Genomic DNA, 18,841 nt, shown 5'->3' with positions numbered 1-18,841 from the left:
CACAGGGTTGTCTGTATAAGTCAACCAGGAGCATTTTGTTTTGCTGGCTCCTTTTCTGTTAATGGCCCTTTAGGATTGTGGTTGCTGGCCTCTAGCAGGCTGGTTGCCAAGTTGCCAGGGCTTGAGAACCACCTGGTAGGTATAATGTGCTTGGCATGGGGGTATTTGGTCTAATGCAAAGTTAATCCTAGTGCAGAAGGAAACGGGAAAGCTGTTACAGCACATCAAAGCCAAGGACAAGTCATTTTTACCTTTGTGAAAAGGCCTCAATCTCTTCCCTTGAAATGTGAGAGGGTATCTGTTGGATATTTTTTGTAAGGGAAGTGATTAACTTTGGTCATTCATGAGGGTGGAGTGCTGAAATGTCTTCGGATGATGGTGAGGAATGATTTAAGGCATTCAAAGAGATGATTCACAGGTACCTTTTTAAGATCTAGTCTTGGGTATATATTTTTTAATTGCCTAGCACGTGCAGACGTCTGGGGCTCCTGATTGTTTAACCCTTCACCCCTGGCAGACCTTTGAGAATTCTTTTTTCTGATATCACAGGAAGACCTGGAGCTGCCTGAGGCACCCACGGAGCCCCTACCAGAAAAGAAACCAGGTATTATTCCTGCTGTTCCTTGCTGTCCAATTTTCATGAACAGATGTGTATTTTTGTCTTCTTACAGTCCTCTTTCATGTAGCTTTTTTTTACTGTACCTTTTTTTTTTTTCGTTCAGGTGCTATTGATATTTCTGCCCATGTTTGATATTTTTATCAGAGCCACGTTGCCAGCCAGGATGCATCTCAGTCAGACAGTGTAGGGAATGAGTGGGGATAGTATCCGTAACCGTGATCAATGAAGCTAAGCTTCAGAGTGCATATAAGATAATGGTGCACTTTGGCCAGGTAATTCCCAGTTATCTTTTGAAGGCATTTTCTTTAGTACAGCTTCTTTTTAAAAAACTGTTTTTTCTTTCTCTAACAGGTAGGTCCTTATCCCACATTTGGTTAATTAAGTTGACCCCGAAATTGGCTTGGATTAACCATTTACAATATTCTTTAACCTGAGATATTCACCCTTAATAGATCTGAGTAATGGTAAGATCGTAAAACACTTTCTTAAAATACATTTTCAATTTAAAAAGCAATTTAAAAATATAGATTTTTTTTATGCAAACAGAAGTAAAACTGGCTTCTAGATATGAACCGAGAATGTGACCAGTTATGACAGCCAGCTGACCCCATTATGTGGTCATGCAGGGCGATCAATAGGTGAACATCAGTTAATTAGTACGCCCTGTGGAGTCATGGATCTTGGAGCACTGACTGACGCTTTCCAAACTTTTTCAGACTGAAATTACACTTTCAAAAGATCTATTTTACTTTCCAATGTTGTATTACACGGAGAGGCACTTATTTATTGTGGTAATCTTTTTCTCCCTTTTCGTAACTCGGTCAAGTATTGCCACCATAGCCATCTGAAGCATACTGTTACTTTTTGGCAAATGTTTGTTTCCTTGATGCTGAGATATCCAGCAAATATGAAAACGCATTTTGTCTGGTGGATCCTCACACCATCAAACTCCCTACAGACGACTGACCATCAGAGAGGGCCGGGCTTTAAGTGGTTGGGGGCCCACTTGGGCCAGGTTATGACAGGGTTTTAAATTGGGCCTCAAAGCGGGGCCTTGCAGGGCTAATGAGCCACATGAAGATTCCTCTGATCCTTTCCTCCACTCCATTTACCCTTCCCCCACCCCCTCCCTCGTACCATATTCGCTCCCTGACCAGGGGCATATTCAACCCTCCTCCGAAGTGTTCCAGTCTGCCTTTTACAACCTCGGATTCCTCAGTGCCAGCGGGGAACTCGGACGATGCATCCGCCTGCATTGTGTAGGCTGCCCAGCACTTAGACTGTCTGTCCTTAAGGGTTTTTGGCCGAAAGAGCTTACATGCTTTGCACTTCTTTTCCTGGTGATACCGAGGGAGGCAGTGGTTACACACGTCGTGTCCCTTGCAGGGGAAACCTTTAGGTGCAAGAAAGGCAACATTTAAATTGAGTGTTCTCCAACTTAAATAGCAGAAGAGAGCGAGACATAACGGGGGTTAAAGTGAAATATGAATTTAGGCATTCTCTAAATGAAGTCTAAGAAAGGTTATTCCACCCCCACTCTCCCTACTGTCTAGGCTGGAGCCTGAAGGATGGAAGTTTTGTCGAGCTTCACTGAATGGGTCAGTGGCAGAGCGTTGCAACAAGTGATATGTAACAATATGCTATAGTTAATAAGTCTCAGTGACTAGTAATAACTTTAGCGTAGAACTCCGCAGAATGCAACCATGATGATGGTGGGGAAAAAACAATCGGAGCACCCAGACGTTTGACGGACCATGGGAACTGTACACGTCACAATAGGGATAATAATACAAACATGCCCCGTCGACGTCCCGTTTCGATTTCTAGAACATGTCATGTAATACTCAGCATAGTCCGACATCTAGAGGTTGATGCAAAGAATGTCAATTTAAGCATCAAAGATGCATGTAATGTTTGTCATATTTTGTCTGGGTAACTATTAAGTGATTGGTGGACATTTAAAATCCCCTCTAAAAAGCAAAATATTATTTTAGCCCTTTGAAGCTAAACATTGACACATCAGTAGCAACTAGAGCTGTTTTAGATATGTGGTCAAGGACCAAGGTGCAAACCCGGATCAAATTGCAGCTTCACCACTTAACCAAATATTGTGATTCTGAGCAATCCTTTAATCTCACTGTGCCTTACCTGACAAAATTGAGCATCCCTACAAGGGTTTCAGCTTTCAGTGTACGCTATAGTGTAGATTATTATGCAGAATTGGCAAAGCCACAAAATTAGTTATACTTTAAATTGACACCTTAATTATTGAAAAATATATAACTCGACAGCAATAATCACTCTTGCAGTTGAAAAAACGAGGGTTGTGATTTAGACAATGGGCATATACTTAAGATGATGTTGAATTTCTTTTGCAATATTGTCTACTGTGCTGTATGTATATTTAAGTACAATGAAACCCGCTTTTTTGTTTCTTTTGCAATTTAATATTTTTGGGGTCTGGTTGAAGTGCAGGGTTTACTGTATGGAGTGCATTGTTTCATCCTTGACATATTGTCTAGAAAATGTCCTAGGAAACGGGTACACAGGGAGTTAAGGAGAGGGGAAAGTATTGTATTTAAGCAATGATGGAGCGGCATGCAATTCCTACTGAGTGTGTAATGGTCTGAAACCAAACTTAATAGAAGGTTGATACCACCCGGTACAGCCACGATGAATGTGGTATTAACATCCCAGGGACAAACATCCAGGTTGCTAAGGCTGACCGAAGGGAAAATACGGGATAGGGCAGGCTTACATTAAGTGGACTCTTGCTTATGTGAAAAAAAACTACGACTGTTTTCAAATGGAAGCTAGGGTTACAATCTGAGTCCCATTTCCTTTTACATGGCATGGATTTTGATGTCAGCGAGAGGCAGGTGGCTGGGCATTGAATAGTAGACCTGCAACATGCTGCATTGGAAATCATTGGGGGAAGATGAATTAGCAGTAGGAAGGAGTGGTCAAGGGGAAGGCAGATTAAAATTGGCCACCAAATTGGGCACAGTGGGATTAGGCACCTGCCATGAACCTTTAGTGTGGTCTTTCCTCTGTTAAACAAATCCTTTGTTTATGCAAATCAAATTGGCTTGTGCAGGGTACCTGGGTGCTCATAAGATGAGACCTCTGGAGGATAGCTTAGGGGCAACCTGCTCGCCTTGGAAGCAAGACGACACAGAGCAACACGGGTTTGATCCCCGGTCCACGCTTAGAAACTTCTGGGTATTACGCACGTTAAAAATAACCTATCGTATCATTTGAGCTGTGAATTTTTATATGTGGGGGAGGGGTGATAACGCTGGCTCCTTTTAAGCCAGGTCATTGATTTGGCAGGGCTTTTGTGTCGGTGCCTCACTGTCTCTACCCCTGGAACTTTCACTCCCAATTAAAAATAAAGTAACTATTGTAATGGTATTACTCATTCACCCAATCATTGAGGATCTTGGCTTAGCTGCTGCTTCGTTTAAAGACAAATGGGGTCATAAGCACTGCTTTTGGGGCCATTGATTGTCCCACTGGCTATCCTTCTACAGTCTGCAGCGGTCTGGGGGGGGGGGTGTAGTTATATTACTTGGCATTTATATGGCGCTCTATATATCATTGTATGATATGACCTCAAAGCGTGGGTAGGTTGAACTCCCTTGGGAACCGTAGTTCTGGTCAGTAGAGAGAGGTAGAGTCGTAGGGTGCACCACATATGTGTGCAGCTGATGTAAATGCCGGATGGTAGCTGCATCCTAGAGTTTGGTGTGGTGCTGAAGATATCAGTTGGATGTGTGCAGTCTGGTGGGTGGGCACCCGAACTGGGCTCTGGTGGTGGAATTATCCATATATTGGGTAATTGAAGCCCCTATTATGACCGCTTATTAGCCGGAGGCTCTACAAAGCACTTTAAAAATTATATTAAGTTTGTTATTAAATGTGACTGTGTGCGTGTCTAAAAATGTCTGTGCGTCTATGTATGTGTACAGGTGTGTATGTGTTGCTTGTGAACCCATACAGCTGTATGGTTTGCATTTGTATGGATAATTTTGGTAAAAAAAACATGTTTATCATGTTTAGCACCCATGATGGCAAAACTAGTGGTATCAAGAACCAGTTTAAACACACATAAGAAGGTAGTATGTTTACATAATGTATGTTCATTTGTACATACACATATATCCCACAAGCTACACATACACGCGTGTTCTGAAGATCAGCAGATCAAAATGTGGGTGAGTGCCTGAGAGAGAGTTTGAAGCGGCCGAACAGGCTCAAATCAAGGTTTGGTGTGGTTTGACAGCAGGAAATGCAGGAATTATGGCTGCCTTCGCCTTTAGGTGTTGTGTCCCCCTTGGGGTTATATCGGGTACTACAATAGTCCTTGATCTGGTGCTCCAATGCAAGGGAGGCTGGTGCACACTCAGATGAGGGTCTGAGCTGTAGTGCAACTGGCTGAGATGCAGGTCTTGTTCCAGCAGCAAGTTCACCCCCACTGGCCCCTGGGGATTGGTAGGGAAACGAGCTTGCCTCTGCCGTGGACACTCTGGGCCTGATTCACAGAAGCCTTTTATAATTGCGCAACCCCATTGGAAAATGCTCTGTGAATAAGGCCCTCAGTCTTCACCTCACTGGTAGAGAACTGTGGAAAATCAGTTCTCCCAACAGAGGTCCAACAACTTTTTTCTTTAGGTTTTTGTTCCAAAGTGAATTTGAGAAGACTAGGTAGACTTCGTCTTTTAAAGGCAAACGTCTACAGGTGATTGGACAAACCCAACCCTGCATTAAGAGTCCAATCCCCTGCTCTTGGAACAAGTGGGCTTTGCCTTCTGACATCATGCCCAAAGTGATTTATGCTGCAGGAAGGAAAAATGTAGGCAGAGAAAAACCAGATGGTGGAACCCTCCTCCAGCTGTGAGGGGCTCCCTCTGTCTACACGAACCCCACACTCTTCCCTTATCAATAGAACTAAAGGCACTCATGGTATGCAGCATCCTGTTCTGAGGCTACTCCCTTTGTGAAGGGGTATGCCCTTTTATTCCTGTTCACAGGACCGCTTCCTGTGGAGAGGCTGTCTCTCAGGGGAGGGTGTTAACTGCCCTAACAAAGGACCAGAGGGGCAACCCCTAAGGCTACAGTCATACTGGCAGCAGACAGCCTGGCTTGGGGAATGCAGATGACCCTTCCACCGCTGAGCTGTGACCCATGTGATACCACATTAATGTGGCTTGGATAATTAAGAGATGCTGGCCACCTTCCTCAAACTCAGGCATGGCTTATATTGACAGTTATAGCGCCACCAAGACTGAATCATCATAGTTATGTAGTTTTGGAAACAGTGGTGCATGCCTTAAATATAAAGCTTTGCGCTTCAGAGACTTGGCCGTTGCTGGAGTTGTCAAATGGACAACCTGTGTCCTGTGAGCGTGCTCAGTGCCACTGGTAGAGCAAGCACTGCAGATCAGGCTACTTATCCTGCAAGGCATAGGTGCACACTGTTTTGGCATGGACCCTCTGACAGGGGAACCCGATTAGCATATTACCCTTTCTGAGATGGAATGACCTGCATCATTTTATTAATCAAATAAAAATCAAAAAAGGCAGGACTTCTACGCCATAGCCAGATAGCAATTCCTCACAACACTGTAAGGTTGGCTGCTGCAGTCTGACCAACTTGACGTGGCATGTCTTCTAGTCTCAATCTATGGTCACCTTGGATGTATAACTGTGGGCCCCGGGGCATTTCCTGACTCGGTAATGCCCCTGCAGCTCGGGGCATATTGATTATTTCGATATGAATGGATGATCTGGTGCTTCAGAGAGATATTAGATTATATTAGATTAGATACATATTTTTGTAATCAGTGATAAACAAGTTTTGAGTAAATATTTTTTAAGGAGTAAATAAGTCCCATTCCCAGTGGCAGTATTTTATAAGCAAATAAAAATGTTTTTAACTGTAAAATATCAGGGTGTTTGTAATAAGTTCTTTATCTTATCGACCAAACGTCCTAGATATATTGCAACATGTTAAATATAAAAATTCATACATTATTCAGACGCTAGCAAAACAATATAATTATATATCATTCCGAACATTGTTTTAAATGATCAACAGCACCCTAGCATATTCTAAGTAATCCATTAATTTCTGGTTAAAAAAAATATTAAATGATCCCGTTGGTCTAAATCAACCATCATTGAGCTACACACATTAGCTCCAATCTAGACTCTTTATAAACACTTAGCTACTGCGAACATGGTTGCCTCATCTCTCGTTCTGCTGCAGAGCGAGGGAGCCTGTCTGCACTTCTGATTTCCCAAAATAGAAATCTTGGTTTCAGATACATCTTCCTACAATCTAAATGCAACAGACAAATTATCAAAAAATACATTTCACTCTCCATTGTTTTGTAGTAGCAGCATTTGTTGGTAACGCTAATGTCCCATTTATGTTTTGATGCAAGAGGCAGTTTACCAAGCCTAAATGTCATGTATAGCAACCTCAGATATTTCAGTTTCAGCACATCATCAAGATATCGTTCGTACCGCAACTCAAATTTTTTGCTCAAATACTCATTTATGGATGCCGTGCCATCCATTTTCTAGGTCATGAAATGTAATTTTTTTTAAAACTGTTTAGTACCCACTTTCATTGTCTCTGAATTTTTTCAATACTCAAGAGTTCAATGCATTTTTGATGTGTTTGTACCACGAGAGATTCGCCTCACAGTCCTGCTTCAGTACCTCCTTTACAGCTTCCCTATATAATGCAAGAGTGAGCGAACTGCATAATCCTATCCAATGCAACAACGGTTTCGGCTTTATGGTGCCTCCTATACTATACAATTTGACTTTAAGAAACCGCAGTATCAACCGGGTAGGCTTGTGTTGCTCTTTATGAAGCTGAGAGATCCTTGCTCTTAAGTTATCATTGTAATTCTACTCCATAAATAGCTGCTTGCCGGGCCTGCAAAATATATGCTTCGATAGGGACTTTCAAAGCCCCATCTCTGCATGTTCTTGCAAACTTGGCAATTTCCCCACTGTACCTTGATAGTTACACCTGCTTTCTCTAGTTGCTTATGCCATGTTCCCTTTGCAGTCATTCTCATGCCAAGATAATCTTAAATAAATACTAGTTCTAGAATGTTTTCATTTAGATTAATTGAAATGGTAGGTCTCATTTTTCTTTTCCTTGTGAATACCATTATTTTAGTTTTCGTGTTATTGATTGTAATCCATTTTCCCTGCAGAATTGTTCAGATAGTCAATTGTTTTTCTAAGCCTGACGGGGTTAGTGAGAGAAATGCTGCATTGTCAGCAAACATTAGCATGGAATAGTTACCCCTAGCACATACGTCGTCCTCCTGGTCAATGAATAGACCAAACAATTTGGGGATCAGGAAGCCTCAACTATGCCCCATCTAATGGTCGCCTCCTTTGCACTATATAATGATAAAAAATGGAGTAGAGTACTGATGAGGGAATTTCGATAATGAGCAAATACTTCCATAACGTTCCTAGGGACACAGTTCTTAGATCAATAATGATCACATACAAGTGCATTTTTCCTAGATTCACACATTTCTCTGAGCCGGGTTAGCCTAAAACACTGATCGATAGTACCAATGCTGCACTGGAAGCCAGCCTGCCGATGATTAAATAAACTTCTCTCTCCAATCCATGCTTCCAGTTGGCTTAATAGGACCTGTGTGACTAACCTCCCAAGTCCAACAATGTTTTAGGATTGTACCGCACATCGCCCCTTTTTGGAAATGGGGATTTCTGCATTGGTCCAGGATTTTGTGATTTTATTTGTTTGGGTAATTGCATTAAACAATCTCATTAAATAGGGTTCCCATACCCTTGGTTCCGATTTAAATCGGTCCATTGGAAACTTGACACGGGCGCTTTATCAGATCTTTCGTTGCCAATGTCTTTTCAGACTTCTATTGTGAAGATCAAGATATCACATTTTGGGCACTGATTCAGTTGAATACAGGTGGGTTGTCCATCTCTTTCTCTATCCTTTCCCGCACCTCTTCTGGAAATATTACTATGAAGAATTACCTTCTCTTTAGAAAAACTTGTAGTGATCAGGTGCCAATATGTACAATTATCCTTTTTCATTAATAGCATCCAACAAATTATCCGAATTGTGTTCCATATATTCTCTTTTCTTCTTCTTTAAAATACTTTTATAATCCCTTTCTGCCAACGTTAGGGTTCCCCTCTCTAAGGGATTTTTAGTACAGTGACTTTTTCTTCACCCTGCAGATCAACCAGTGGCGTTTTTTTTGCAGCTGTCTTCATAATGACTTTGCTTGGTTTGGGAACAGGAGTGAACTTAATCTATTTTATTCATGCTCTTAGGGCAATAGTAGAAGTTTCTTCCTGTGGCACTATGTCTACTACTGGCCCAAACTATCTTTGGAGCTGTGTGGTTGAAAGCAGGGAGACCAGCTTCTATGTGTTTGTTTCATATTTCTGTTAGGAGTATTGTGTTAGGGAGTAAAAGTGTCTTATACGCCCCTTATCTTTAGGGCTGCTTGTTATGGTATTGACTTCCATTCAGTGGACAGGTTTAGGAGTTCATGTTGGAGGGATGCTCTTCTAATGGCATTTTTGCAGTGCAAAACTGTTTCAGATTCACATTGATTCATATTTTATTTCTATCGCGCTCGTACACAAGTGTTTCAGAGCGCGACAAGGCAAGGGAGGGGAACAGGGGAGAACAAAACAGCGATCTTACTAGGCCCAGTGACATTGAGAACACGTAAGTGCATGGGAGAGGGGGGAGGGGAAAAGTGATTGGAAGGGGGAGAGGTGGAAAGTGCGAAACAGAGGAGGAACAGATAAATAACAATAAATAAATAATAAAGGCAACAAACAGTGGTAATGCAGCCAGCAATTTGCAAGTGCTTGGTTTAAGGCAGCAGACAGGGTAGGTCTGAGTGTAGGAAGGAAAAGGGGGGTGCTGTATGGGTACAGATACAGACCCCAGTGCAAGGGGTGGCCCGGAGGCAATGCGGGAGGGTGGCAGGATGAGCAGGTACCTGGGCCCAAAAGACAGAGGGTGGCCAGGTGCACGGTGCCAAGAGAACAGATCAGCAGGGGAGAGGGGGAGCGAAGAGGAAGGTCTTGAGGTGCTTCCGGAACCGGATATGGTTCTCCTGAAGTTTTAGAGTGGCAGGGAGGCTGTTCCAGAGGGAGGCCCCAGCCGAAGACGGAGATCTACCCCCAGCTCGTTTCTTAGAAAAACAACTGACCCTGAGTGAGTTGGAGGTAGAGGAGCGAAGAGCTCGAGAGGGGAGGTATTTGCGGATGGATAGCTGAAGGTATTTTGGACCCAGGCCCCAGAAAGCCTTGTGGACAATGCAGAGGGTTTTGAATTTAATCCTTGCATCCACTGGGAGCCAGTGGAGAGATTTCAGAGTTGGAGAGATGCGATCCCAGGGCTTGAGGCCAAGGACAAGTCTCGCAGTCCTGTTCTGGATTAGTTGCAGAGGGCAAAGAGTACAGGCAGGTAGATTTAGATAGAGGCTGTTACAATAGTCCAAGCTAGAGAGAACCAGAGCTTGAGATAACATGATCTTCTGGGGGAAGAAGAGGAAAGGCAGAGTACCTCTGAGCAGGTGCAGTCGGAAATGTGACTTTTTAGAGACCTCAGAGATGTGGGTGGAGAAGGAAAGGGTGAAGTCAAAGATGACCCCGAGGTTCTTAGCCTCGCAGGTGGGGGTAGGAGGAGGGCCAAGGGAGGCCGGTCAGAGAGTGAGGGGAAAGGATGGTGAAGGTGTGCCGATGAGGAGGATCTCCGTCTTGCTGGCATTCAGACAAAGATCATTGGAGGCACACCAATCTTGAATGGCAGTTAGGCAATCAGAGATGAGAGAGGGAGAGGAAGTGGCAGAAGGCAGCCTGAAAATGAGTTGAGTGTCGTCAGCGTAGCACTGGAAATTTGAGCAGAAAATGGCAATGCAGTGGGCGAGAGTTGCCAGGTATTGGTTGAAAAAGCCAGGGCGATTTGCCTACGTCATTATTTTATTCTATTTATATTAAAACTTTAAGCAAAGCATGAAATTGAAATTTATTTTGGAAAAGGGTGTAATAATAAAGAACGTTTATAATTATAACTATAAACCAAAGGAAGTGACTGCTCTAGAGGTCATTGAATAGCTTGTATTACTTTAGAAGATGAGATTTCAGGAGATTGCAAAACAATTCAAGGTAGTAGGGGCAGAACAGATAGCAAGTGGAAGTGTGTTCCAGAGTAGGCAGTCTATTAGAGAGAAAGATTTAAAGTTGAAAGAAGGAAACGGAGCTGCAAGGAAGACTTGGTAAGAGAGACTAAGAGTGACTCAGTATAAAAACAGTCATTGGGGATGAGGGACCTGGTGGAGCCTGTGAATGTATGTAGTAAAAGAATATTTAATGAAAGGAAAGCCTGTGAAAAGAGGCAAGGGACCGATAAATACCTGCAATGGATGGAGGCTCGAACAAAGGATGGATATCTGCATTAAAATAGTTATGAAAGGGGCTAGAGCTTAAGCAGCAAGTCTAACTTGGGAGGGTGGTATGGATTTAAGACGAGAGAAAGTGAGTTTTAGTGAGTGGAACGGTAAGGAAATTGAAAATTTTGCATCGATTGTGAAGTCGATACAGATGTTTGGGCAAGACGTGAAATGGCGGATGAAGGTCAGAGAACGCTCAAAACTAACATTGATATTACGTTAAGCGCAGGATAAAAGTTGGGACAGAAGGGGAAGGAAAAGAGGTAGTAGGGTGTGTTGCAGGAAGTTTGAGTTGTCGAATTACACTATGAATTTCAGCAGAATTATGATGGTGGGAAGCTGCCCAAAGGTGGAAATGGGGCAAAAGAGAAATGGAAGAGTGAAGAGCAGGTGAGAAGTAGCAGAAATACGCAAAGATTTGAGAATCCACATAGAAATGACAAAAGTCGAACTAGGAGATCGTGAAATGGAGGCTAGCAGGGGTAGCTTATGGGAAGACTAAGGTGGACAAGGACGGACCCCAGGGAACAGAATAGGAAGCAGTTTGGGAAACTGAATGTGACTGATTGGAGAGATGGAAAGAGAAACTAGATAGCATATCCAGAAATACCAGAGGAGCAGAGCAGAGTAGAGCAGAGTATAGAGAGCACAAACGCTACAGAAAATGAGAAGATTGTTTGGAGTAGCAAGCAGAGGTGTGAAAATTGGAGACTGGAAGACTTGCTGTTTCACTTTCTGTTTTCATGGAGTTAGCGAGTATATACAGTTTGAAGTGCGTGAGAGTCAAGATAGGATGGCTTCCATCTCTTTGGGCAGAAGCACAAAAGTGCAGACTCTCTGAAGCATGGTGATCCATGATATTCCTGTTTCTACAGCAAAGATGAATGAAGAACCTGCTCCGACTGACTAATGGACTACATGTTTTCGAAGCTATACAAAATTCAAAAGGTTGATACTATGTGGAGAACTTGTTATGGTGGTAGATAAAAAAATAACAGAATTCCCCTTCTCTCAAATGTAAATCGCTGCACACATTTTGATTAAGATATCTAAAGATTTTAATGTTAATGTGAAAGGATATTTGTACCGCGCACTATCACCACCGGAGTGTTGCCTGGCGCTGTGGCGGCTCTGAAAATGGGACCGGGGGGTTAGTTAGTGGGAATAAGCTGGAAAAGTGCAAAAGAGCAGTGATGTGCTGTTGGCAGCCTCAGCCCGGTGGGTCCGTTGGTTGGGCTTGGGGTGTTTTACGGTCGGTAGTCGTCGTGTGGTGTTGAGTCTGTGTGGTTTGTTTTGTTGCAGTGTAGTGAAGTTTATGCGGATTGTTGTGTTTTAGGCTTGTGGTTGTGTTTGGTTAGAGTTTGAGAGGTGTATGCAGAGGGGTGAAATTGTTAGTGGATCAGTTAATTGGTATTTCTGCCCTTGCAATTATGTCTAGGTGTGATGGTTGCTATCATTCACTATTCCTTCTGAGTGTGGAACTTGCTAAGCTTCAATATCCTATCTAGATGTGAGGCAGGCTAGTGATCACGAATTCCATCCGAGTGTGGCACTTGGTAACATTCACAGTTTCATTTAAGTGTGGCACATGCTAACATTCATATTTCTATCTAGATGCGGCGCAAATACAAATTTAATCTGAGATCAATCTCTGTAATTTGCATGCCCCACAAGTTTACTTTAAGGCAGATTTTATTTGTTTTCAAAAATAGGGGAAAATCATCTTTGACTACAATAAGAAACTGTTCAGATCTAGCCTTAATTTCAAACCAGCTGAACAGACTGCTATTGCCAGGACATACAACATACCAGTGTAGCACACAAACATAAATTAACTAGCTCAAATCGAAAGTTGTTAAACCTGTACAAGTGTAGGAATGCAAATCCTGAATGGGAGGAGAAAAGGCGATCACATGTAATTTACTTTTAACCCATCTCAGGGCTGTACCATAATCATTTATCCTATTACAGATTTATCCCCTGCTAAAATAATTTGATTGTCAACGAACAGTTGCCACTCTCAAACCATTGTCTACTGATTCTATAAATGGATATAGCCCTAAACTACTGAATTAGAATAGTCCCTCCAAAGAAGCTTTAGAATCCCCCACTCCCTGACCTACATTTCACAGGATAGAAGAGTAAAGAAAAATTAATGTCCACTCTTCATTGTAACAAAGAAGAAACATGAACAGTTTTTCTCAATAAAACCTACAACCAGGCTGTCTGATGTAAATAAAATGCTCAAAAGGGCAGCAACAGATCCCTTAAGGAGCAAAATGTTTCAAGACATCGGGAACACAATGCCAACTGGAAACATAATTGGAATGGACAGTACAAATGAACCAAAATGGGGGGGAGGGGGTAGAGGGGATAGAAGGGCGGGGTGGCTGTTGCGCTGCGACCAAGATGGACCTGCACCGTTAGTGCTCCGATAAATCCTGGGGATCATAGTTTCCCTACGTGTATACCTGGCTAGTTGGTCACCACAGGTTTGCGGTAGATGTACAATGGTGGACAACACACCCGCATTTGGTAGGAGGCTGCTGGAGGTGAGAGATTAATGGTGCTTAGTCACCTGACGTATACAGTACAGGATGGGGGCGAACAATAAATAATGCCTTGCAATTTGCTGGACTCCAGCGTGTGGGCAGGCGCCACAGGGGTACCAACCTACGGACCATATAAATCCCTTGGCAAGGCTTGTGACGGCCCATCTGGTTCACCCATGGCGACGTGGCTTTGAGCGCAGCCGTATTGTGCTGTGGCACGATAGCGGAGGTCCTGGGTCGGGATCATATTCCATGCAGGCCCCGACACTGTGGCATGGAGCAGGGGTATTGACAGGCTGGCTGACGCTGGATGTGTGAAGAGGAAACCAGCGAACAAGTGGGATAAGTCTGCCGTCCATGTGCAGGGAAGCATCTCCCCTTCTCCTAAGGGATTGTGCAGGACATATACATTTAAGTGAACTTGCTGTGTTTAATCCTTCCCGAAACTGGCTATTCAATCACTTCCTGTAGTCACCAGTGCTTGGGCCGATAGGTGGATAACTGAACCAACGAGGCTCCTGGGCTGAATTGACAAAAATATCCTAGCAAGCCTCACTACAATGCTGTGCAACTCCACCCCATCACCGCTGTCAAGGTCTCTGATCTTCTTTGACGTGCAACTACCACTTCATTGCTCACGAACCTGAGAGCAGGTATCCCTGAATAACATTACCTTATTTCCAGCAGACTATTCCCTGGCACGACTTATCGAGATAGTAGTTACAAGGTGAGGCTAGCCAGAAGCTGAGTGGGTGGGGAAGCGAGCGTTCCCAAAGGATGAAAACCTAGAGGAGAATAGGTGCTTATGGGAAACCCTAAGTGAAGACCCCGTACTGCTGGCAAGTCTTTTTGGTGCACAGTACATGATACAACCAAAACTAAAGGTGGCTTCAGCACCACAAAGAGGGGTCTGGCATGGATTCAGATGCTCATGAATATTCCCCGTCAGGCCGGGAATCCTTGGTAAAGGAAAAAACTGGGTCATACTGCCCGAGCCAATGACTGCCCTCTCCGTAAGCCTCTCCTCTGGCAGCCATCTTCAGATTTTTACTGCACGTTCAAGTGTTGGGAGTCCTCGAGCTTTCTGTGTTTTTCGCGCTTTTTTGGTAGGAAAACTGTTCAATCGAGCCTGTGTGCTACCATCATCTATCCATCTGATTCGGCATCTTTCATCGCTCAACAAGGGCAGAAATCGGAGAATGTTTTTCTTCTTGGAATTTTACAGAAGCCCATCAGGCCTACACCGTGCCAGATCATGTCGGAGAAGAACGGAGCTTCCCTCTTCAAGCTCCGCACCGGCTGCGGCTTGCAGAATGTTTTCACGGACAAACATTCCCAGTGCCTGTACCAGTGGTTGTATTATCTACACCGGACGCACAAGGGAGAAGATTGTGAGATCTGCCCTGGCGTCTCCAAGCACACGATGAAGGAACGACACGTCCGACTGGCAATGTGGCACAAGACCAAGACCTCTACCCTGTGTGGTCCACAGGGGCATGCCTCATCTGGATCCAGCCAGCCAGAGCGGGCTTCTAAGTCCTTTGAGGGCGCTCCATCCATGGTAGCCCAAGACGAGGCCATGCACCGTGAGTATGCTTCCGCCGGGATTGCTGCGCAAGCGAGTCCTGCGACGGTCAGTGCGCGTTCATCGTCTCCATCAGCCTCGATCTCCAGCCATCGCTCTAGCTCTTCGTCCAAGAGAAAGTTGGCTACCCCGGGGAAGCTGCAAGAGAAACCAGAGAAGACCAAGCAGGACAAGGTGTCCGTCCTGCCAGCTGAGGCACAGGTGATCCAGGCCAAGATGTCCTCTTCTATCGAGATGGTTGCTGCTGCCCTCTCAAAGGTGAAATAGGCTGACTTGGTCCAGGGTTCGCCATAATTTTGCGGCGGGATTGACCCATGGACCCTGCGGGGGACACCCCCGCAACCCCCCCTCCCACAAATTACCCCCTGCCCCCCAAAATATCGCCTATGACGAGACAAACAACCATATGTACGGCAATATTTTTGGTGGGATAATATGTAGGGATACCCAAGGGTGACACTCCCTCCCAGGCGGGAGGCTTTGGCCAAACCAATGCCGACCCCTCAGGACCCGAAAAAAGGGGGCAGGGGCGTGGAAGATCTACAGGGCACGGATATTTCTTTGTCCGATGAGGAAGACATTGTTTCCGCCCACACCATCCTGGAGGATATGGGTGACTGCGACGACAAGAACGTCAATGAGTCGGCCGCCAGAGTCCGCGACCACGATGTAGGGGGCAGACACAATGGCCCTGAGCCCAGCGACCCTGTCCCCCAGGCACCTCACAGAGATCTGTCGCAAGATATTCTCTCGTCCCTCAACATACTGGTGTTGGAGATTCAGAAGAGGTTGCCGATGGCACCACCAGCGACTCCCCCGTTGACACCGGGGCCACCACCGCAGGCTACTGTGGACTCTCTCCACCACCAAGGGCTTCTCCGTCGCACGAAGTGGGATCCTTCCACTCCATGATCGCCCGTGCGTCGGAATGTTTTCAGCTTACCCTGCAGGAGAAGAAAAAGGAAGGCTTCCTGTACCAACGCCGGGAGGCAGAAAGGAAAACCATTCTGTTTGTACCACTCCTGAACGACGTCTGGGATGAGGAGCTGGCACTTCTGAAGAACCCCCTCCTCGGCCCCAGTGAAGAGGGACCGGCTGTAGAAGAAATATTGAGTGCTGGAGTCTGCACTCAAATGTCTGCGGTCGCAACCATCACCGGACTCTGTGGTCTCTGCGGCAGCAAGGAAGAAGTCGTCCAACCCGTCGTCGTCAACCTCGGTTTCCCCCAGACGGCGAGGGGAAGAAATTTGGCCGCTGTGTAACATAGTCATTTACTCAGCGGCGACGACGGTCAAGATGGCCAACGTACGACCGGGAGCTATGGTACAAGATGTCTCTGATCTTGGATTTCCTCCCAGAGGACAGAGGCAATGGAGATTCTTCAGGACGGTGAGGTGGTGTCACTATCACCGTGGCTCTGGACATTGCGAACACGGGGTTCCGCCAGATGGGAAACAGGATTTGCCTCCGTCGTGGCTGGCTGAAGGCCACCAACTTCAGACAATAGGTCCAGACGAGGTTCCTGGACATGCCGTTCGGAGACAATCTTTTCGACAAGGCAGTCGATTAATCACTTCAAGCCATCAAGGCCGACACTGAGACGGCCAGTGCCCTGGGCATGCTGCTGCAGCTCTGTACTTTCATCCCTCAGGAGGGAAGTCGAGGGAGGTCTTCAACGAGTTTCTGCGGTGGATCGTCCTCTTACCGCCAACCCTCCCGTTCCATGAACCAGGAAGCGTACAGGGGTCGTTCCAAGGCTTTCGGAGGTGGCCACCGCTGTTGTCAAGGCTCCCAGGGCGGCACGCCAGCCTCCAAACAGGACTGCACCAGCCAAGACGTTGGACCCTCGCCCCTGTACCCCAGTGGGAGGCCGGCTGGCGAACTTTGTCAGCGTGTGGGGAAAACATCTCTAACGATCGAAGGGTGCTGGATGCTGTCGCCCACGGACATACTTTGGAGTTTCAGCGAAGTGTCCGAATACCACCGGTGGCCTGACAGGAACAAAGCATCCCTCAGCTGCTGCTGGAGGTTCGGGCCATGTAAAAAAAAAAAAAAAAGTGATAAATTGTAAGAAAGAAGACCATGGTCTGGAGGCCCATTCTCGACCTGCGACGACTCAACAAGTACATCAAGTCTCAGAAGTTCAGGATGGTCACATTGCAGCATGTGCTCCGCCAACTGGAGGAGAGAGACTTTATCGTCATTGGATCTGTAGGACGCGTACTACCACTTCCACATTCACGTAGAACATTTCAAGTTCCTGAGCTTCGTCGTATAAGGGAGGCACTACCAGTTCAAGGCTCTCCCCTCTGGACTGAAGTGGGTGCCCAGGGTCTTAATGAAGTGCCTAGTCCCGTTGGCGGCCCATCTATGACTATAGGGAATTCATGTGTACCCTTACCTCGTCGACTGGCACATCTGGGACAGGTTGAAGGACATCGCCATCGATCACACGGAAAAGATTGTCCGGCTGCTGACGAATCTGGGGTTCTAAGTGAACTATGCAAAATCCTGCTCGACTCCATCGCAGAGCGCTCTGTTCCTGGGGTCCAGCTCAAGTGTCCTGTCTGGCAGCTCTGTTGGAGTAGAGGATAGCGGCCATTTTGGGCAAAGTGCAACAGCTGTTAGCACTAAAGATCGCCACAGTGAGGACCATCAAGTCACTGCTCGTCATGATGCCATCATGCATCTACCTGATCTGGCTTTGCAGGTTGCAGATGCAACCACTCCAGGAGTTCCTGGATGCCGTAGGATCCAGGTGTGCGGAAGTTTCAAAGACAGGATCGTGCTCGACGAGGAGTTCCGTCGAGCGATTAGGTGGTGGGGCGTGCACTCGAACATTGCTGGGGGCACATATTTCCAGAGCCCTCCGTACCAGAAGACTGTCACAACGGACGCTTCCCTGGAAGGGTGATGAGCACCCACCGGACGTCTCCACGCCAGAGGTCTGTGGCTGCCGGAGTAGTAGGCACTACACATCGTCCTGGAACTACGGGCATGTTTTGGGCCCTAAAGTCATTTCTTCCGTCCCCCAAGGGCAAAGTGGTGAGCGTTTTCACGGACAATACCACCACAATGTTTTACATACGTAAGCAGGTGGGCACCAGATCCCGGCGCTCTCCAGAGAGTAGCAGGCATTGTGGCACTGGGCCGTTGCCCAGGGGATGTTCCCAATTCCCTTTTCACCTGCCGGAAGTCAAGAACACTGTAACTGACTCTATCAGCAGGGAGCTGCGCTCTTGCCACGAGTGGGAGCTTCGGCAGGATCAAGTGGACAACCTCTTCCTCAGGTAGGGAAGTCCCCAGATCGATCTGTTTGGGACGGTGACCAACACCAAATGCCAGAGGTTCACCAGCAGGTTTCTCCAGTCGGGGAGCATGGGGGATGCATTCTCCTCCTCTTGGGAAGGCCTGTACCTGTACGCGTTCCCTCTGTTGCTGCCGCTGCTACTACGAGCCATCAGTCAACTCAGATGGTACCAGTGCAGGATGACCCTTGTCGTGCCAGCGTGGCAGAGGCAAATCTGGTACCAGGACCTTCTCAGCATGTCAGCGTCCCCTCCAGTCAAGCTACCAGTCATCACGGATC

The 18,841-nt window shown here is 45.9% G+C and overlaps 1 protein-coding gene across 1 annotated transcript in view; it reads left to right on the top strand.

Moving 5' to 3' along the window:
* Positions 1-18,841, top strand: part of CHMP6 (charged multivesicular body protein 6) — a 262,530-nt gene that overhangs the window by 165,654 nt on the left and 78,035 nt on the right. Inside the window, exon 7 of the mRNA XM_069655180.1 lies at positions 550-604. Coding sequence (XP_069511281.1) covers positions 550-604 — 55 coding nt within the window. The remainder of the gene's footprint in view (positions 1-549; positions 605-18,841) is intronic.

Source organism: Ambystoma mexicanum, chromosome 3q (genome assembly GCF_040938575.1).
Source record: "Ambystoma mexicanum isolate Mex_15411 chromosome 3q, UKY_AmexF1_1, whole genome shotgun sequence".
NCBI classification, from domain to species: domain Eukaryota; kingdom Metazoa; phylum Chordata; class Amphibia; order Caudata; family Ambystomatidae; genus Ambystoma; species Ambystoma mexicanum.
Note: the sequence above shows the minus strand (reverse complement) of the source record. Positions and strands in the feature narration are given on the sequence as shown.